The sequence below is a fragment of the Gobius niger genome (assembly GCF_951799975.1).
Source record: "Gobius niger genome assembly, chromosome: 8".
NCBI lineage: Eukaryota > Metazoa > Chordata > Actinopteri > Gobiiformes > Gobiidae > Gobius > Gobius niger.
The window spans coordinates 21,696,594-21,719,052 of NC_136859.1; the positions used below are offsets into that span (position 1 = coordinate 21,696,594).

The 22,459-nt window shown below is 40.8% G+C and overlaps 1 protein-coding gene across 1 annotated transcript; it reads left to right on the plus strand.

Annotated features, from left to right (window-relative positions):
- The first annotated feature begins 4,890 nt into the window (after positions 1-4,890).
- On the plus strand, positions 4,891-21,038 carry emc2 (ER membrane protein complex subunit 2). Its single transcript, XM_079560973.1, has 11 exons — positions 4,891-4,957; positions 5,347-5,460; positions 7,294-7,358; positions 7,585-7,670; positions 8,876-8,933; positions 13,227-13,312; positions 13,389-13,448; positions 15,563-15,644; positions 15,805-15,915; positions 17,546-17,650; positions 20,685-21,038. Exons 1-11 carry the CDS (start codon positions 4,918-4,920, stop codon positions 20,769-20,771), a joined length of 894 nt encoding a protein of 297 aa, XP_079417099.1. The 5' UTR covers positions 4,891-4,917; the 3' UTR covers positions 20,772-21,038.
- Positions 21,039-22,459: the final 1,421 nt, after the last annotated feature.

Below are 22,459 nucleotides of genomic sequence, written 5' to 3' on the forward strand. Positions count from 1 at the left end.
CGGCCATCAGAAATGCACAGGAGAGCGGCGAACTCCAACTCTATGCAATGATATGCAGTTGCGACCACCGACCACACAACAAGCTGGTCCTTCGAGCAGAGAGACTGCGATTACTAGTGTGCCTTTGAAGTTTTCCATGTGCCCTGGGGTGCGAGTAGTGAACAACCGTACCCTCTACCTTCTATGTGTTAAATAAAACTTAGCTCAACATTCGGGGACACCCTAGAGTGGGTCACAATTCATACAGCGTAGTGTTAATATGGTCCTTTGAGCTGGATTTTGAACTACTGTCGCACAATGTCTATGGAGAGGAACAACCAGGAGGCAGATCTCCCTTCCTCTGGTTGACTATACGACCTCACCGATGCCAACGACCAGACTTTTGTCCATAGAGCTGAATAGAGATTGATGGGTCCCATTCAGCCCCAACCCCAAGTGGTTTGTGAAATTAACATAGCTGCTTTATCTTGTCCTACGAAGCCTGTTTCTTAAAAAGACAATAGGGCGGAAAGCCCCACCCTGCGAGGGCAGGCAGACCAGCTACAAGTGAGCCTTCAGCGCTTCAGAGCCTGTCAATCATAGATGTAGGCTTCTACTTTTTACTTGTGAAATTAGATTAGATTACATTACAATGCATTACATTAACTTTATTGTCCACCTCAGTGGAAATTTGTCTTTAATTCACCATAACCATCACAGTCACAAAAATTAGCTAATGATAAAAAACGATTGTATGTGCTGCATACTCCACTAGTGCCTATTCAGCAGGTTTATTTCATTAGGCACACATGAGCCCTTATGCACCTTCTTTGAAGCTAATGCTACTCTGTAGCAGCGTCCAGAGGGCATCAGACTAAACTCATCAAACAAGGGATGCTCCGAGTCACGGACGATGGATTTGGCTGCTCTACGCAGCTGTCTGATAAAGGCCATCCAGTGATTTTTACATCTCTTCATCCAGTCCACCCAGTCCCTCACTTCAGCGCAGATCCTCTCCAGAGAAGCCTCAGGACCGCCAGAAGTCCCCGCCATAACCTCCCAGATTTGTGCTGCCTGCACAAAGGCATGCATACAGCAGCTGGCCAGACAGACGTTGCCATCACTCACCTGCACGCCACTACTCCCCAGAGAGACATCCAGCACTCTCCACCGAGTACAAGACAAAGTAAACAGGTCTTCAGAGATTCTGTAAGTGGACTGACCCCAAGAGAAGAGAAACGTCCTTCTGAAGTCATTCTGCGCAATAAAGACTAGATCCTGGAGATGTTTGCCATCCTGGATGATGGCTCCGAACGGACAATTATTCTCAGCTCGGTTGCTACCCCCTTGCCCTGTGCTCCCTCTATGCCTTTGCTCTGTGCTCCCAAAGAGCCAGTGAGTGCTACCACAGCTCGGCACAGAGAAGGAACAAGCCCTGTCCCTGGAGCAAGCAGAGGATGTGGCTATGACAGATATATAATAATAAGGCTTACACTTGTATCATACTCAGTGGTGGCAAGCTACTAATATAGCCACAGCAGCCCATTGGGGTGACGCTGCGCAAATCATTGTACTGCCTCCAGGGTCAGTATCTACACCCATCACCAATCCCTATGGTGCCCCAGCTGGTGACCAAAGACCAAGATGATACTCCTGCTCCTCCATCTGACCACCTGGAGTGAGCCGGACTCATCACTCACATGCATCACTGTGCCCATCCTACCCCTAACTTCACATCATCCCGTGGACAGGCACAAGCACCACCTACATACCCAGCGGGGCAGCTTATCACTCACCCGGACATTACTGACATTACTCGTGTTATTGCGAATGGCCATGAGGCTGGCACTCCCTCCCATGGGTTGACTGTCTGCAGCATCTCTACCAGCGACTACAGAGAGACCACTACAGTGGGTGCCTAAGGATTGCACCCTCGCTGAGCTGGCACACCTGAGAGCTGCTGAGCACCTCTCCATCAGTGATCCGGTGCCGGACCCGCACTCCAGCTCCCAAATCCACAGAGTTGGGGGGACGTGACACCGCAGTACACACTGTGTACTACTGAGGAGTCAGGGCCGCAGAATGTTTCCCGGTGTACTGCATCATGACAGTGGAGCAAGACTATAGACTATAAAGGCCTTTGTGCAGTTGGACAGATTGGGCGGCTGTTAAAAATGCCAGTATTTCCAGAGGACTCCCTAGATACTCTTGACACTTCGGGCAGCAATGAGAACTCTTACTCCGCCCTAGCCTGCCTAATGCCAGACTGCTGTGTGCGCTCGAATCATTTCGAACTGCACAGCAGCCTGGGGACCATGGCCAAAATTTTTGCATGGATTTGGGAACCAATCACAGAACGAGGAGGGACAACAGGACGATGACACACTATTCGACATACTCATGCTTGTAGTTTGTTATTTATGGATCCAACATGACAGCAGCATGTTGGATCCAACATAGCTAGACTATTTAGGCCGTGTTCTAAATAGTCTAGCTCGAATGTTTACAGTGGGTACGTCATCATCTGATACCATGATGCGATTGGCTATGGCTACGTGCAGACGCATATGATAGACATTCGTCTATGGACAATCGTAAACCACACCTCTCGTACGAGAAAATTCATTGGTGGTCCGCAGACTAAATATCACTTGTGATTTTAGTCCGGTGGGAGTGAGCAGGACCATGGAGCAGGTAGACTGCAATAGTGTGCCTTTAAAGTGTTATAGATAGAGTTAGAGTGTATTTCTTGTGCCCTTTTGGTGTGGAGTAGTGAACAACCGCCCACGCATACCTCTACGTCCTAGGTGTTCAATAAATCTCATCTCAATTATATTTGGCTTGTTCTTTCGGGGACACCCTGGAGCAGGTCAGAATTCATACAGGGACCCATCGTGTTTATAATTAGGCTATTTTTCTTCATAGTACTTGGAAATCTCCCATAAACATTATGCTTGATTTCTGTCAATAAGAAATGGTAACATGTGCGATAAAGTTTCGTCCTTTATTCCATTCTGTTTCAAAGATGTAAAAACCTGCACATGGACTATAAATCTTTTGTAACTGCATAAATCTTCAAATAAAGTTTAGAATGGAATGTTATACATTAAACGTTATTGTTATTCCATTTGCTAAAAGAAAGGGTGTGTGTGTGTGTGTGAGAGATTCAAAGTTAATAGCTCTTAACCAGCTCTGCCATGTAAATTTCAATGTTTTATTGTGAACTTTATACACTGTACATGAGCCTGATCCAGCGTGTCGGATTATAAATCAGCAGCCCACACTCCTGCACCAGTCCACTGCTGACCTATGTACTGTCACTCTCACTGGTAATATAGTATGCAGGTATCGACCTGCCCCATAATTTAGAAAGCAATTTATTACCAGGCACAAGCACATCTGTAGGATAGTGTTCAGCAGTATTATAATATACGGTTAATCATGCTGAATTTCCTTAATTCTTCCCAAACAATCCTTTCTACCGCGCACATTTCCCTTGTAATGCATGACTTCTCTTATGCTCTACCATTATCTTATGCAAACATGACATTAAACAGGAACATGGTGCTATCTCCAAATTTGCGGTCAAGTGTATTAGTTCTTGAAAAGAGAATTGAAATGTGATAACCGTAGATTCAGCAGTTTAGTTACAGGCTTCGACTTCACGGTGGATGGTATTTCAATATCGTCTTTCTTCTGAACCAACATTTTTTTCCTGATAATTACTATTGTGTGTCCCAAGTGGATGCCTGGCAATGTAACCGCTGACATGATTAAAAGAAAACAAGGAGGCAAGGAAAACTTGTTGCATGTTAGTTAAAGATGAATGGAGAAAATGCATAACACTTTCCTGCTGGGGCATCAAACTATTTTCTGTGTGTGAATTTGTGTCTAAAGTATCTAAATAAATAAAAGGCTCCGTAACCAATCATGTTAATATTATCAACATGTAAAGGTGTTGCACTGACCGTTATTCAATTTTGTTCTTGCCAGTGCTGCCAAAAGCTAAATGAGCAGGATGGTGTGCAGACCCAAATCTCAACCATCCCTATACTCTTGCAATAGCTGGAGGTACAGAAATAAGTTTCTTATAGACTTTGTGTGCTAGAGTCATATAGTGAGCATCAGTTGACTACCATTTTAATTTTTGAGATGGTGTTCAACACCCATTAGCTTTTCAAATTAAATAGCATCCTTGAAAAATACATTTCAAGGATGCTACAACAATAAAAAAAAACATTTGAATAAGATCCCCAGAATCACACCTATTGTTTAATGGTCATGGTAACAGGTTTTCGGTGCATCGAAACCCTCATTCCATAAGATTATTTTAATGTAATGCTCTTATCAAAAACACCCCCTATACTTCAAGAACAAACAAGATCCAATGCACTCTAGCTGTTCAATAAAAAATGTGAATCATCTAAATATTTTTGACCAACGAGTGAGTGAGTGAGAGAGAGAGAGCGAGTGAGTGAGTGAGTGAGTGAGAGACAGAGACAGACAGAGATATATATATATATATATATATATATATATATATATATATATATATATATATATATATATATATATATATATATATATATATATATATACATATATATATATATATATATATGTGTGTGTATATAATGTATATATTATATTATGTGTGTGTATGTGTTGTGTGTGTGTATATATAGTTACTATTACTTGATTGCACATGTTCCCTGTTCCTGTCTATTTGCACCTCTGAGAGCTGATGTAACATCTATCTTATCTCTCTTATTTTGAGAAATTCATAAAGAGATTTGATCATTTCAGTTTTATGCAAACAAGACAAAAAACAAACACATGTACACGCACGCGCACAAACGCACTAGTACGGCTGCTCGCCGACGTCTTCTCCTGCAGCAACATGACGTAAGTACGCTGTCTGTTGTCAAAAGGGGAAAGATGGCGTCTGTTTCAGAAATGTACGATGTAGGGTGGGAAGGTAAGTCAAACACAAAATATTCGTATCTATTTAGATAATGTTATCTGTCTCCTTTCAAGAACGTCACCAGTAAGAATTGCCGATTTTTAAACAGGACACCTTTACGGGATCAATGCATCTCTGTTAGCAAAAACTAGCAAGCTCGGCTAATAGCGTAGAAGTTTATACGGTTAAAAGAGGCCCTTTGACATTGTAGTGGCATCTGGATGAAATGAGAGAGGAATTTCTCTGATTGTCACGTTTGTGTGGCTGTTTGTGCTTGAGAAGGATGGCTACTTTTTTGTTATAACTTCAAAGTCCTTTGACACAGCATCAAACCCATTGCTTGCGAAATCATCCCATTGCTCGTAGTTACCTTTCCCTGTACATTGCTTTTATTATGCTTATAGAAATGAGAGACAAGCTGCGGAAATGGAGAGAAGACAACTACAGAAATAGTGAACAAATTGTGGATGTTGGAGAAGAACTGATCTGCGAACACGCTTCTAAACTCGGAGATGATGGTAAGCACTTGTGTTATTTAGTGTCTTTGCAAGCCATTACCACTAAGCTTCCGTCTTTAAATCACGTATTTCTTTGAGACTTAACAAAACATAGTACACACAATCAAAACAGAGCACTGTTACAGTGTAGTTTGGTTTAGAAATCAGCCCTTATTTGGCCCGAATGAAACACAAAATGGTTTATGATAAGAGAAACCCCTTCAAATGTGTTGTTTTTGGATGATTGTGGTTAGGGTTTATTTTCCTTATTAATTAATATTAATTGCATTTGTGGATCGTTCAAATGCAGAGGACACATTTTGTTATACAGTTGTTGTATAATGACAACAAAGCACCATAACTAACTAACTAAGTAACTAACTAACTACAGTGCATATGGAAACCCCTACACTTTTCCTACATTTTGTTGTTGTTACAGCCTCATTCCAATATGAATACGATTTCACATCAATCTAGACAAAATACTCCATAATGACAAAATTTGTATTATTTTTTTAGAAAGTTAAAAATACAAGTCATATACATGAAGTATTCATACCCTTTGCCGTGACACTCTAAACTGAGCTCGGATGCATCCTTTTTCCATTGATTGTCCTTGAGATTGAAACTTGACTGGAGTCCACCTGTGCTAAATTAAATGGATTGGACTTTAAATGGAAAGACGCACCTCCTCTATAAGGTCCTACAGCTGAAAGTGTCTGTGTGTCTGTGACAAGTTTGTATTGAGGCACAGATCTGGGGAAGGGCACAGAAAATAATAATAACAGTTGCAGCATTGACGGTCCCGAAGAGCCCAGTGGCCGCCACTATTTGTAATGGAAGAAGTTAAAAATCACCAGTACTCTTCCTAGAGCTGGCTGCCCATCCACACACAGCAATCAGCGGAGAGAAAAGCCTTTGTCAGGGAGGAGAACCTTATTATTCTGATGAAATGGTAGAACCTTACAGACAGGCAAGAGGGCGGCCAGCTCTAGGAAGAGTCCTGGTTGTTCTGAACTTCTTCCATTTAGAAATGATGATGTCACTGTGCTCTTCGGGACTTTCAATGCTCCAGTTATTTTTCTGTTCCCTTTCCCAGATCTGTGCTTCGATACAAACCTGTCTCAGAGGTTTACAGACAATTCCTTTGACTTTAGAGCTTGGCGTCTGCTCTGACATCCACGGTCAGCTGTGGCTTATAGAGAGATGTGTGTCTTTCCAAATCTAGTCCAATCCATTTCATTTAGCACAGGGGGACAAGTTTGACAAACATCTCAAGGACGATCAGTGGAAAAAGGATGCACCAGAGCTCAGATCTGAGTTTTCATAGCAAAGGTTGTGAATACTTATGTACATGCAAATAGTTTTATTTTTAATACCTTTGCAAAACATTCTAAAAAGCTTTTTTCACTTTGTCATTATGGGGCATTGTATGTAGATTGATGAGAAAAAAATAATAATTTAATCAATTTTGGAATGAGGCTGTAACATGACTAAATGTTGGATGCACTGTAAATAACTTACAAATTAACTAGAGAGATTTAAATGTTGTTTTGTTCCTGTTCATTATTGCCAAAGCATTGCCTTTCTTCTTGTACGTGACATGACTTGCTATGGTTATATTTTCAATTACACAATCACGCTCGCTCATGCTACACTCAATTTTTTGGATACTAAATGTGGCTCATTACGATTTGATGCTTGCAATGTATATTCTTGTCTTTTGCCCAGTCATTCATGAAAAGTCTGTGCTGAAGTAAAATTATTTTGTTAAACATTCTTCAATAGATTTTTATGGCTGCTGATACATTTTACTGCTAGAAGGATCATGTTAACAATGCGTTCTCTTCCCAGTTTGGATTATTTATGAGCAGGTAATGATTGCTGCACTGGACTGCAGACGGGATGACTTGGCATTGGTAAGATTTTCATCACAGCCATCTCCTACCTTTAATATGCTTTTATGCTTAACGATGGGTTTGTTTTTATATATTGATCAGTAACAAATATGCAAAATCATTATGAGGAATAACATGCTCAAAACGTTGGTTGGGTTCATTATTCTGATAAATGACCATTGATTTTCCTAACTATTTAGCACAATTTATAGTTAGCAGTAATTGGTGATTCTCCTTTGCCTTCCAGACCTGTCTTCAGGAACTGAGGAAGCAGTTTCCTGATAGCCACAGAGTGAAGCGATTAACTGGCATGAGACTGGAGGCTTTAGAAAGGTAAGCACTGCGTGCTAGAAGCTTAATTCACAAGAAATACTTCTGGAAAAGCTTGGATTAGAAAACTGTTAGAAAACGCAGCTTAATGGGCCACTGGTGTGTGTGTGTATGTGTGTGTGTTGGCTGTGTTTATGTTGGATCACAGAGAAGGAGGAGGGCAACGAGGAAAGGTTTTGTGACAAAACGTTCTGTGGCTCAGCAGCCCAAGCTTGGGATTCCCGGGAAGGAAGTGGTCTAAACCAGTGTTATTCTGGGGGTCCCTCAGTCTTCTCTGGTTTAAGTTACAATGTTGTTTCCTTTGTTGCTGCTACTGTTTTTACACACACTTTTCTCATGCGTTTTCCTGTTTAGTAGTGCTCACAAATTGGTATGTAACCACAGACTTCTCTTTGGCTTCTGTTTGTGCCTTACTCAAATGTCTTCTAAAACCCATTATAAAGTCTTGATGGAATAAATGTTTAAGTTTATACTTTCACACATTCTCCACTCCAGTCAACATTTCTGGTTTATCAGTTCTATCAAAGATTTATTTGCTGATTGAAATAATTTGGGTTCTGTCAGATTTAACAAGTGAGGAGACAGTTTTTAATTGGCCACAGGCACTTGAATGAGACGGCTTCAAACGGAGCACTCACTTGATTCGTAAAGATGTATCGTGAATCAAAGTGGTGCGGGAGGCGTTGGCTAGTGCCATCTGAAATCTCCCAAAGTGTGGCTGAGTGATAAAGTGAATGTGAGGGAAGAAGCAGCTCTGGAAATGCTGCTCAGTGTTAAATGGGAAACAGTTGCTTCTGTTTGATGCACACTATAATTGACTTGACTGCATTTCAATCATGCAACTTAAACTGCATCACTTTAAACACACAGATGCTTCTATTCCCAGATTTGTGTTTTTACAGCTCATACATTTTCTCTATAAACAAAATCACGTGGGTTTAGGTAAACTGTTTGAGAGAAAGGCAGAGGATTGAATGACACGCTTTTTGTTCAAATCAGTTCCAGTCAAAATGGTATACTTGTTTTTTTTTGCCAATTCAAAATTTAAACTGTACAGCTGTCTTGCTTGCTAAACTTCAATACTGATATTTGGTTAGTCCCAATTTAATGCTGAAACCTGATTATGACCACCGGCACATTTAGGTTCTTTCACTATTGAATTTTAAGAGACTAAAGTAGAAACATGTCATTCTTTTCTTTATTTTAAGGTATGAGGAAGCCAACAAGCACTATGATGCCATCCTTCAAGAGGATCCCACAAATACCGTAAGAAAACCAGATACTACTGCTGAGTGCAGTTGAGTGTTGTTATGAAGTATACATTTCCTTCTGTTGGTAAAGTTTAACTTCACTGGCTCCCTTGGCCTCAGCCACATCAATTAGCGAGTTTACCACTTTGTTTGGGTATATACTGTACAAAGGTTAAAACTTCTCTCAGCTACTCCATTTTGCCTGGCCGGAATTGTTGCATTCCCACTTTGCATCGCTAGATGCGTCACCTTCGCAAACAGTGAGCGAACTTTGTATCGCAAAAGCAGACCGATGCACCTCCCCTGCCTCACAGGACCCTCACCTGCCCCCGCACCATATAAAGACAAAGGCGTGTAGAGATCGCAAATGTTTGAAGCAGCGACATTTAGCGACTGACACCGTCAGAGTTTAGCATTATGACAGAAGTTTACAAAATATCGTGAAATGATAAACATCTGACCAACCTGCTCGGTCAGATGCAAATCCTCATGTCCATGTCGTTTTGTTTAATAATCCAATACCAACAAGGAGCAGTCGGCTCTTTTTCCTCCTTTTGAGGAAGGCAGGCACCAGTGAGGCGTTGCAGGAAAAAAATCTCTGCACTCTGTACTGTAAACTTGGTTCTAAATTATAGTATTGTGTTCGAAATGCCAAAACAAATATATAAAAAATAGAGAGACTTGCATGAAAGTTGCAATTAAGCAAATGAAATAATATCTTATTTATACTGATAAATGTGTGTTTCACACAAGATTAATGAGCTTTCTGTATCATTCAATGCAATCAGAGCAGCGGTGGTGGTCTATAGTGGGGGAGGGGAATGAGGGGGCATGGGTGACGGGGAAAAGCCAGGGGAGGAGGTAGCAGATCAGGGTTCACTACTGACAAAATAAATTCAAAAAGACATTGCTGAGGGCAGCATTAAAACTAATGATCTATTATTGCAAATCTTTGTACCTTATTCTGTGAGTACTGAACTCCTTGCCCATCTTCTATAAGCTACTCATATTTATTATAGGTTTTCATCAAGTCCTGCCTCTTGATATCTTGATCTTCAAAATTTAGGTTTCATCTTGATGAAATGGCTTTCAGAGGCAGGTTTGTGCTGCAGCAACACTTCTTCACCATCAATCTGAAACATAAAGAAATGGCTGTTGTTTCCAAAAGTGTACCATCTCATTACTTATTTTGGTTATCCCTTGGGCTGGGTACCATTAAACGATACCAGTAAGATTTCAGGAGGGGTATTTATGTACTACTGGTATAAAAATAATTTCAGTTTTATGTCAGATGACAAATATTTTAGCATAGTATCAAAAAAGTCTTGTTCAGGTATCGGTATCGCAAACAAAGTGTTGTTAAAGTGCCGCAATCGGAAAAAAGATTTAACTGTAGTGTAACAGAAGTGGCCAATTCCCACAATTTATTTTTACCCCATATAAAATAACTGCTGACTAAATATATTTTAAAGATATATATTTATTGGTTTTAGTTAAAGGGACTATATGGAGTTTAAAAATGTAAACATTAAGTATTTTACTCCCCCTACATGTTCCAGCAATGTCCTAATGTATCGAATGATCCAAATTATATAAATACAAAACAAAAACTTAAAAAAAAAAATTGAAATATGAATCAGTTTGACTTACCAACTTGATCGATTTGTTTTGCCCAGCCCTACTACTGCCTTCAGCCCTCTACTACAGCCAGCTAATTTTCTAGCACTTGCTTACACATTCAATTCAATTCAACTTTATTTGTATAGCACAATGAAAAACAACTTCAGTTGACCAAAGTGCTTCACAAAATTGGGTTTACATTTGTTTCACCACAGCAGATGTACAGTATCATGCAATGGGGTTAGTTTCCTCGTAACACTGGACCTTGTCTCGCTGTGGAGCATAAGCTGTCACTCAAAAATAGGGTGGAGAATGGAACCAAAAAGACAAAGATCCTCAGTGTGCGTAGTCATAACCTTAAGTCCTTTTCCCACAAATCTTTCCTGAAAGTGCAAGAGATGCAGGGTGGAGAGATGAGTGAAGCCTATCTCTTTTCTTCCTGTTCTTCGACGCAGTTTTAAGAATCTGTATAGCCCAGATAAATGGCGGAAAACTGGCGACCACAAGCAAGACTTTCAAGAGATCCCAGCATGTGAAGCAGATATTGGATACTGAGCTGTTGTAATTATAGGCTATGGAACAGATGTGGTACCCATTAACCAAAATTGTTGAATCAACAAAAATTGTTCAAGGATTTTTTTATTTATTTTTTGCCATGTCAGTGTCCAAAAATGTTTCAAACTTAGCCTTTTCTTGGCTTACTGTATTATCCAATACTTACTGCAATAATCTGGCAAAATCCTTCTGTGTATTTAAATTTTTCTGCCTTGTATTTGGTTCAAAACCCAAAATGTGCATACAAGGTTTATTTTAGGAGTTACAATAATTACACACTGACACAACACAAATACACACATATATATGTAATACTGTCTTTGCAAATGTGCAAAAAAGCCAAAATGAAATCTATTATGACTCTTATTTAAAGTATTTAAAGCATGCAGCCAGAGGTGATGTCAATGAGTTGTTGCTGTTAAGATCTGCCACAGTCTGGTTCTCTGTATCATCAGTTTAATCAACCTTGTTTTTTCTTTGGGTGCACTCACACTTCCGTCCATCTGAACCAAGCCCATAAAGAGTGGTTTATTCTGTAGTATGAGCAAAGTACCACCAAACCGTGCCCAGCTTCCAGACTTTGGCCCATTTGGAGAATGTGGGTCAGAGCATGCTCTTGCATATACGCACACACAAATACTGTCATGTGAGCGGATGCATTTTTCACAGTAAAAAGTGACAAAAAGCTTTATATGAATGAATGCTGCGGTGGTAGTGTGAAGCCTCCTGTATCATTTTCCCCTACCTGTAGTTTGATCCACTTGCACATATTTAAGTAATCTTTTAATCTTCCTGGGTAACTACTACTAGTGCCGCGGCTAAAGCTCATGCGATGCTCCTCCCGTTTTTCCCGAGCGTCTCGTGGGCCTATGTAACCAGGAAAGGCTTTTATTTACCTTGTAATCTCTTTCAAAGCTTATCCCCATCGGCGAGTACTGAAAGACAAGTTTAACTCTTTTTTTTCTTTTTTTTCTTGACAAGAGCGCAGCTTGTGGGATTTTGGGGAGTGCTCTTGTTGAATCAGGAAGAATAGCTAAGGGAGACGTTTTAGATAATTATAGCATTTTGTAACCAACAAAGTATAAGATAGTGATCAATAAATGTTCGAGACTATTACATGAAATACCGGGGTAGCGTTGGCTCGATGTGTAAATAAATCCCGCTTCACGATGACGTGAAGCTCAGTACGTTTGTGCAAGTGTGAGTGCGGTTCATTTGGGGGAAACTGGCCCCTCGTTATCAAGCCTGAGCGCCGCACAATTTGGGTGGACAAGTGTGAGTGCACCCTTAGTTTTTGCTTTATAAAGTGGCTTGTGATTTTATGATTCAACAATTTCCATATGTTTCTGGGACCAAAGTGGTTATCATGACATTTAACTTTAATATCGTGATAATTTAACAGTCTGCTTTGTACAGTGTTTAGCCACAGTGCTTCTTCAAACTTGGCTTGGGCAAGTGCTGTGGGTCCCTCTTTGAACTTGATGGATGCATAGATTTCTGGTGATGGCGGCATTAGAGGAGCTGCAGATTTACAACCCTGTAGACATGAGTCATGCACAGCCCCCAGTGTCTTTGGTCATGAGAGAACGAGAGGAAGCCTCACTCAATCAAGTGCCAGTTCATAAATTAAACGGACTGTGGCAGTGCACTTCTAATGGAAGTTAAGCCTCCTGTTAAGATTTTCACTCAACTACCGTAAAGAGGAGGTGGGTGTTGAGGTGGGCGAGGCTCTTGGAAAAGTTGGAGCAGCAGTAATGCCTTCTTCTAATTCAGATTGATGACCATCTAATCCACCATAAGGTCACTTCAACATCAAACAGAAAAGAAGCAAGTTATTTACAACTCCTGAAAAATCGGCTGGTGCTCTCAGATGCCTGTCTTGCGAGCAAAAAGACAGACATTTGGGGGAACTGGACTGTGCCAAACATCCCTGCATGTTAGGTTAGAGATGACTCACCACTTTTTCTGAAGCCGTTTTGTCTTTTGAAACTGACTCACTCCTAATGTGTGTCCATCTCATCCTTGGACATCACCTCTAACCACGCATTATATTTCATTCATTTGCAGCTCAAGTGTCAAGGTTTGAGCATGTAAATCAAAACTTGTATTTTCTATTTTGTTTTTTTATTTAAAGGCTGCAAGAAAACGCAAGATCTCCATTCTAAAGGCTCAGGGGAAATCCGCTGAAGCCATCAGGGAGCTCAATGAGTATCTGGAGCAGTGAGTGCTGAGTGAAGCCAATATGCTATCTTTATTGCAGAGCATCAAGTTAACCATTTTGTTGTTGTTGTTGCAGATTTGTTGGAGACCAAGAAGCATGGCATGAATTGTCAGAGCTCTACATCAACGAACATGAGTGAGTTTATATAGGCTCTCTGAAAATCGTTAACTCTGGGATCCCGCTTGGCTGTTCGATGTTTTTCTCGAGCTTTCCCAATAGAATGACCTGTCGCAGGTCTTTCAGCAAAAGCAGGGTTCACATCCTCAGACTAATGGCTTGATTTCTAAAGGATGGCAAGAGTGAAGGGGGTGAGATGCCAAACTCAGCGAGAGGTCTGAATGGAGCCTTGCGCATGTTGTCGCAGAAGAGTTGTTTAATAGGATTGTTGTCTTAAGCTTCCTCTCCCGCATATGAGAGCAGAAAACCCCTGGCCTCCCACTGATATCTTAGTTGCCAAGGAGCATTATTGCCAGACAGCTTTGTTTAAGAATAGGTTTGTCACCTTTTATCCCTCCTAAATTGTCTGAAGCTTAGAAGTTAGTGAAGCGTTGTTGGTGGCTGTACTATGATTTTACTGTGTGCCTGTGTGTGTGTGAGGACACCCGCCTCCAGGTTGCTCAGTTGCTCTGGGATGTACAGAGCTGCAGCAGGAATGTGTCCTGGTTACTTATTGGATATTTTGTGCTATTGTCTGAAGGGTTTTATTGCTGTAGTAGCCAACGGAACTCCAGGGGTGAGCGGATTATCTCACAGCTTATCCCAGCACTTCCAATATCACACCATTCACTCCCACAGCCCCTTATCTGCAGGCGTGTCAATTTCTTTTCTTTGTTTTCTTTATTTTGGGATACAAAGTCCATGTTTCCCCTCCTCCTCTTCCGGATAGCCCAACATTATCAGCTCTCTTTTCCACAAGGATAGAGGCTCTTGCTGTGAAATTCCCAAGAGAAGGTGGTGGCACTTTTCTTTCCTCCGGCTTGAGCAAACACAGGCTGACTGACAAGCAAGGAAAAGAAATAAACTTTCCTCCCTCACTGTGCAACACCCTGAGGGCTAAAAATAAATAAGTGCTCCCATGGTAAGCAGTGCAGCAGGCAGCAGTAGTGACACATTAAAGATGTAATTAAGTGGCTCGAAGTTGACGCTGTTAAAACTGTCCCCACACTAGTGATGTTTATTCAAGAGATCTCTGCTGGAATCTACTTTTGGCTTCCCTTCGACCCAGCCCGTAAGAGTGGACTGGGCATCCACAGGGTAAACCTCAATATTTTTTAAAACAATATTTTGTCACTGGCATGTCATATTTTCTTTTGCACGGTTAAGACAAACAAACAAAAAAAAATATATATTTTTAGTAAAAGCAATCCTCCCTTATCCAGGGCAGTGTTCTGGATCCAGAGAGGGAGCTGCACAGAGTGGGGTAGAGTTTAACTCTTGGCTCTGATACGGAGCTGATGTAGCCGGCTCTGTGCAGCCTGGGTCATTGCACCAGCACATCTGAAAGTCTTTACTTGGAGGAAGTGGTAATTGTAAGCAGCCTCAACCCTCCAAGCCCTCTGATCTCCCACTACTCAGCCCCTCCCCCTGTTTATTTCTTTCTTTCTGTCCCCACCTTAATTTTCCTCTGATGCTGTGAATATTTGTATTTGTTTTATGAATAATTTTAAGTGGATACAATAGTGTAGTCTCTTCGTAGTCATATTTGAATTCTATAAGATGAGCTAGCAGAGAAAATTTCACTCTGATTAAATAATTCTGCAGAAATGCTCATAGAGACCAGTCTCTGTCATTATTAATGTAAAAATGTAAACAAATAAACAACTGGACTTACTCAGGAAGACAAGAGGATGGCTGAACATGTACATTATTTTATTATGTTATTATTGGGTATGGTTACAATTTCTTCAGTTTATTCTGCAACTTTGCATGTCTTGGTCTGGTAGAGACAAGGGGAAACTGTATTAGAAGTAGAGTGGCAGAAGATTAGTGTGAGGTCAACAGCTCAGCAGTCTGCTGCTGAGAAGTGATCTCATCTGAGTATAGGCACTGAGTGCCAGGTCTGACTGCAGCACTGACCTCAGGAAGGTAGTTAACTACACATTCGAGTTTGTAAAAACAACTGGACAGACGAGACTGATCCTCACATCCGTATTTATTTTCTTGATTAAAAGGGAATGTCAGTTGTAGTTTATACTAGCATTATTTCTTGAAATATTTTGCGCTAACATTTTACTTTATAATTTTCACAGCTATGGCAAAGCTGCATTTTGTCTGGAAGAGCTCATGATGACCAATCCTCACAATCACCTGTACTGTGAACAGTATGCCGAGGTAGGTTTTCACCAAAAATACTATCAGACAACTGCTACCAATACAGTAAGACTGCCATCATGGTAGAATTACACTTGTTTGTCTTACACTGCCTATTTTTATGCCATTGCTGTCACACCTCTGGTGGTAGCCTTAATTATATTTATTTTCTTTGACTCAGGTGAAGTACACTCAGGGAGGTCTTGAAAACCTGGAACTATCCCGAAAATATTTTGCCCAGGCACTCAGGCTCAACAACCGTAATATGAGGGCATTGTTTGGTCTGTACATGGTAAGCATTGATTCACTAAAGAAAGAGGAAAATAGTTAAACCATTTTTGTAACCCTGTGGTTTGTCAAGGTTGAGCATGTGTGTATGTGGGTGTGTTTTGGGGGGAATATGGAGGGGCTCTCAGACAGGTCAACACACTGCTGACTCAGGCGGTGAACTCCAGCATTGGAAAGTCTGCCCCTCTGGAGTGCTTTATTTTAGTAATAATACCTCTTTGGTGAGACCTTTTTATGTGCGCCCTTCTTATACAAATAAAGCAACCCTGGACTAAAAGGGCTGGACACAGTGAAGTACAACTGCTGCAAGCATTTTGTCATCAGCAATTCATCCAAATAATCCAAGTGCTAGTTTAGCCATGCCCTTTGACGAACAGGCCTTTAATCTACATATTTGTTTGAACAGGATGTTGTCTGCTAGCACCAATGCATCATATGTAAGTGAGACCTGACATAAGAACACAAACTAACCGGTGCGTGGTATAAAGGCGCAGAGTGGAAGCAGGTCTATGACAGAGAACCCCAGTGTTTTCTCTGGGCTGTCCTGGGATTCTTCAGGTAGTCCAAACACCTCATTGTAGCACATAGCACTACTTTTCGAAACCATTCACTTGTGGGTAGCGAGCAGTGACAGAGCAGGTTTCAATCAAATGGACATTTGCCTCTGTTAACTTTCAAGTCAGTTTGGAGACAGACCAGACCCTGTGCCATATCCTGACAAGTCATCCACTGACACTCAGGTTTTTAGCAAATACTTCAGGTGGGACTTTATGCTTTATCAGTCATTGCACGTTTTGCAGATAAATTAATCTCAGTGGTCCATGTTACGACAGGTGTGAGGGAATCAGCCAACGGACGGGAAACTTTCTCTGATTTGCACCAACTCATCCATGGACCCGGTTGCACTGACCACATTTGGTTTGGTGGCTAGTTTGTCAAAACACTTACGTGGGGATTTCCATCCATAATAGTAAATGCCTTCATTTGGGGATAGCCTGTTTTGGGTGACATCATGGCAATTGAGGTTAGGAAAAGAATGTGCAACAAATAGAGAACCTAGAGACTTACTCTGGGGGAAAAAAAACAAGTTCAGGTTGACTAGTGTGTAGTTAAGATTTCAGCACAGGAGTACTGTGTCTTTGAAGTGCAGTATGTGTCGGCCCGCTGGGGTTTGCAGCGTGGAGAAGATGGCAAGAACATGGGAAAGACATGGGATTTGTGGTTCAGAGTGGAGCTGTTTGGGTAGGCAGATGCCGTGAATCAAGCAGCACTTTCCTCACTTTGGTTTTTCTGGTAATTATTTCAATGATACATAGTTGGTTTTGGTCCTTTCAGCTCTGGGACTCGATGGTGTTGGATAAATTAGGCCTGTGTTAAGTGACAATTTATGTTTACGTTTGAGATAATAAAATGCTATTTTTTTCCTGCCCCCATTATAAATGATTACCATTGTGTTGTTGGCCCAAAGTCTGTTTTCTACTATCTTTTTCCGCCACAATCACTGGTGGAGTGATGCTTGGTAAGAGTGGTTGAACATTCATAAAATTTAGACTATTAAGATCATTTGTATTAAGCGAGTGATTATTCATTCACCACCCCAGGGGTTAATATTTTTTTTATTTTTTATTTTCTAGTCTGCAAGTCACATCGCTGCGAGCCCTAAAGTCAGTGCTAAAGTGAAGAAAGACAATGTGAAGTATGCGGGTTGGGCTGCATCTCAAATAAATAGAGCTTATAAGGTGAGTTTTTACCTTTTTCCTTTGTTATAACCATATAAGCAAGTGTGCATGTGTCATTTTCCCTAATTTTGGTGCTTGTATAGGTATATCAAGTAGTAGGTTTTACACACAGATGTGTCACATTGCATCACTAGAGGGGTTTACCCGGTTGTCAAAGAGACAACCGACTTTCCAGACTGTGGAAAGTCGGGGGTTCGAATCCCACCTCCTGCAACACTGTCGTTTTTGGGCAAGACACTTCACCCACATTGCCCCCAGTGTCTGCGTACATTGATGTATGAATGAGAGTATGAATGGGTGAGTGGATCCTTGCTGTAAAGGGCTTTGAGTGCCTAATGTAGGTGGAAAAGCGCTATATAAGTTGAGACCATTTACCATAAAGAGGGTAAAGCTTATGCATAAGAAATATGTCTGCCACATAGCCCATGTTTTCCTTTTTGGGCATCAGCTCTTAAACATGTAATAAGTGGTTTTGTGTTCTGCATGTGGGTTCCCCGCTGAGCTCCTAAAAAACACCAAACTCCGATCGATTTCATGCCTGTCTGTTTGGTGATGTTGCCAGCTTTTTTCTGTGGGGGGTGCAGTATTGAAAGATTAAGAAAAAAAGACTGATGTTACACTTGATCACACAGTTACACTGATCAACTCTGTCAAGTCCTAAAAGCTTTTGATCGTAGCCGGGGACAAGATTTATATCTCTGAGCCAACATTTAATCATATACATCACAGGTCTAATGGAAGTAAAAAGAAAAGTGTGAAAATCATTGCATTTGAAGCTTCTCAAACTTGGTCAGCCTTTGCTTTTCTTGTTTAAATGCCCCAAATACTAAAGAGGTGAGGAAACATGGCTCATCCCATGTTAGGTAATAGTGTCTGTGTTGACACTAAGGCTCAAGGATGTAATTCCTCTAGAGTTGTATAGTTTTTGATATTTATATTTTGATGTAAAACATAATATCTTGATAGACTTTGACCACCATCATAGCCTTGCAGACTGTGTAAATGTTAGTTCTGTGTGGGTTTCTGGTGACTTAAACGAGACTCCTCTGCCTCTCAAGGACCATGAAGTCACCTGTGTCATACCGCTCCACTTGTCCGTGTTTGGTTAAAGTTGGTTGGTAATGTAGCGGGCGGGGGTGATTTGTTGTCTGGTTGCTCTGTGAGACAAGTTAAATGACAAGGTTGCCTCTTAGTCCTGTCCAGTTAAATGATTTCTCAGATCTTTGGAAGAGCAGTGCATTGCGTGACAGCTCCAGGCTACTGTTGGCCTGTGATTGATAGTCCCTCAAAAGCCTTTTCTTGTGTCAGTCTTCCACTTTTATTACAAGTCGTACGTGGTGATTGTCATACTTTAGTGTGAGAAAAAGTCAGGCAGGTGAGTGCAAATAGAGCAGACGTCAGCGAGAGGTCATGAATGACGAGGCCATTTTCAGATGTAATTACGTGCTTCTGGTGGTGAACACGCTGACAAGCCGAGCCGTGCTGTTATAAAGAAGGCTCGAGCTGAGGCACTTTAATGCAGTGGAATTAAAGTATGTAGCTGCCCTCCAGGCTTCACCATCTAAACAGATTCTGTGATTAGCTCCACTGTCATGGACCACAGGCCCACTGCGTCACCACTCCATTATCAAACGCTAGAAATAGACGTGGGGCTGCCTATGCTGTTCTCTTGAAGACCAGGGCACAGTTAATGTGGTGGTCTCACCTCAGGCTGAGGGGATAATTGACTACCGGGCCCGGGGTAATGGCGCATTAGGCAGAAGGCAATGAAATGCACTGATCATTATAGCTACCACACCACACACACCCTAAATCTAAAAGAATGAGTCACTCTGAAATTGCTAGCCAATTCTACACCTTAGCCAACCGCGCTCTGTTGGCTCAACAGAAAGGAAAAACTTTAAACCATGGAAATACTGTATAGGCTGAGTTTGTTCCTGTTTATGGAAGCAGTTTCAATAAAATATAGTAAGGGTAATAGTTGTAGTCTCAACATATATGGAAACTGTATGTTAAATGTTAAAGGGACTATACAGAGTTTAAAAATGTTACAATTATGTATTTTCCTCCCCCTACATGTTCCAGCCATGTCCTAATGTGTAGAATGAGCCCAGACCTGTTCACCACAACTGCCTCTAAAATCCTGCACTGTCACTCAAAAAGGTGTTAATTCGGGTCCGAAGTGCCGTCATGCATGAGCTTAATGTAGAAGCTGCAGTTACGCATAAGGCCTGAGGTGGCAGCAGTGAGCGTAAAATGACGAACTTGCATCTAGCCCCTTTAAATGCAGTCATTCATAAAATATTTCCTTTTTTTTATATAACAAACAATGAAAGAAGCTGTTTAAATGAAAATGTTAGTTTTGGTCTAAATTCATTCCTAACTTTCCTAAGATATTTGTGCAAACTGGTCCATGTTAGAGCAACATTCTTCATTCCTTTAATCTGTATATTTCACACACGCACAAATTCAAAGGGCCATCCCAAACATATTGGCTGAAAACTTAAAACTCATTCAACCCTCCAAGAGAACCTCCCCCCCCCCCTCTTAAGTAGGTGGCATTTCTGATTCTGCCACCGAGGGGAGAGGCTAATGACTCTGCACCTGCATTGCTTCTGTGTCCAACAGAGGATCATCTATCATTGATGTTTCTGAGGGAAGGGTCTTGAAATGTAATTGGGCCGAAAATTGCAAGCTTGGCTGTTCATACACGAGTAATAATAATTTATATGTTAATGCTAAAAATAGGGGTGTTATATATTCCTAGACTAGAGGCTGTGGAAATGAGTTTGGGCTAATCATGTTCTGTCTGGAAGCACCCATTAAAATACAGAGGACCAAAATGGCACTTATGAAACGCTCAAATTAGAAGGTTTTTTTGTGTCACTTGGCCAATTCTATCCCAATAGTGATTCTTTAGGCTTTGCAAACTACAAACTGGGACAAAGATATATTTATCTTGCTTATCTAATACTGAACTAGTGACCTAATTATTTATTGTTTTTAATAATCGCTTTCTGCTTGCCTCCTGCAGATGGCCGGCCGTGGGACTAAGGAGAACAAATGCTCTGTGAAGGCTGTGGAGGAGATGCTGGAGTCCATGCAGATCACCATGTCCTAGATGTCTCCTCCGTCCTCCGCACGATCCCCTTTGGAGTGATCAGGCAGCTTAGTTGGCCTCACAATGTGACCAGAACTGTCTCTCAAAACAGTTTTTTTTCTTTTTTTTTTAAAGATTAGTTGCATTCGACATGGACGATGAAAGACATTTTGTTTATGGACCCTATTTGTACAACTCCATGTATTTTCTTAATGTGTCACCATAGATTTTCAGATCCATCAGCACTAAGTAGTAAAATGGACTAATACATTCATTGATATTTATTAACACTTTTGGTCATTTATTATCTGTAATGCTACTACTTTTTGTCACATCTATTAAAAGTCTTATGAAGAGTATGATGATGGTCAAATTGAAAATAAACATTTGCTAGGCTGACTGCGTTTTGGCAAGTTATATTGATTATAGTGAAGTTGGTGGTAAAAGGTTTACAAAAAATAACTATTTTCAGAATGATTTCATCTAGGAAATTCTCCCTTCAATAACTGCTGACAGCTAGTCAACTTGCAGTGACAGAAAAAGAACACCTCATTCTCCCATCTTTGAAGTGTTGCAAGTAAAAAAAAAAAGAAATTATTGAATGTGGGCATGTCATAAACCGGACAAAAAGGCAACCCATGCTTTTTCGTGATCTTGCGTTGATCCAAATGATTGCAAATCCACTTCTAGGCCGGCAAGACTGTTACATCCATTCAGCCTTTAATTTATTAATCTTCAGTGCAGAGTTTATGGCCGCCTTTGGACTGCTATTAAATGGACAGAGGTCACCCATTTCAAAGCTGTTAGTGTGGAAAGCTGTTTGAGCTTTAATTTAATACTGTCTGGCTGTAGTGAATGAATATGCCTGCATTTGATTTTCCCTACAATCTGGTGGAACAAATGAAAGCCAGGGACACTAAAACTGACAAGTGTTTTTCTCAAGGTCTAAGGCTAAGAGGGTGCCACTGTACATAGCGGTGCAAGAAATAGAAAAAGGAAGATTAATGAACAATTCACTAAAGGTCAGTTGGATAAAGGGCCAGATCAATTGAAATATAAAGACATTTGCTTTATCTTTTACAGAATGAAGTAACGATTTTCACCTCAAATTGACAAATGGGTACTAAAATGTTTATAATTGTAGAATTGTAAGGTATACCTGAATCGTTCTAGTCTAACAGTATGCACATTTGCTGATAAACAATGTTTCCTCACAACCAAGGTGTCATAGACGCTGAGGCAATAGTGCCATCTGTAGTCAGGAATAGGTAGGCCTATGTATTTAGGTGAGGAGCCTTGAGGGACACCAGAAAGTTTCCTTATTGTAACATTTAAAAACATCTAAATTTAACTGTGGTTTGTTATTCCACCCTTTTGCAAGTCTTACTTATAGAGCCAAAAAAATAGCAGCCCTATACCAGCAACCAGTCAAGTATTGTGATGAATGTTTTCCCAGATTTGGCTGATATAAAAATAAAGCTTGTTTAAGGAAACTGAAACCTGTTTAAGATACTGCCCTGGCATTTTTCGCGATAGAGAGAGAATAAATAGATTATACAGATATATACATATATACAAGAAGGTTTTTGGGGGGAAGTTCTGCTATAAGCTATACATTTGACATCCCTTAAAAGATGGGAAGTGCAATTATAATTTTAAGATGCCGATATGGAGCAGTGTTGTCAGATAGAAATGATACTGACCATGAG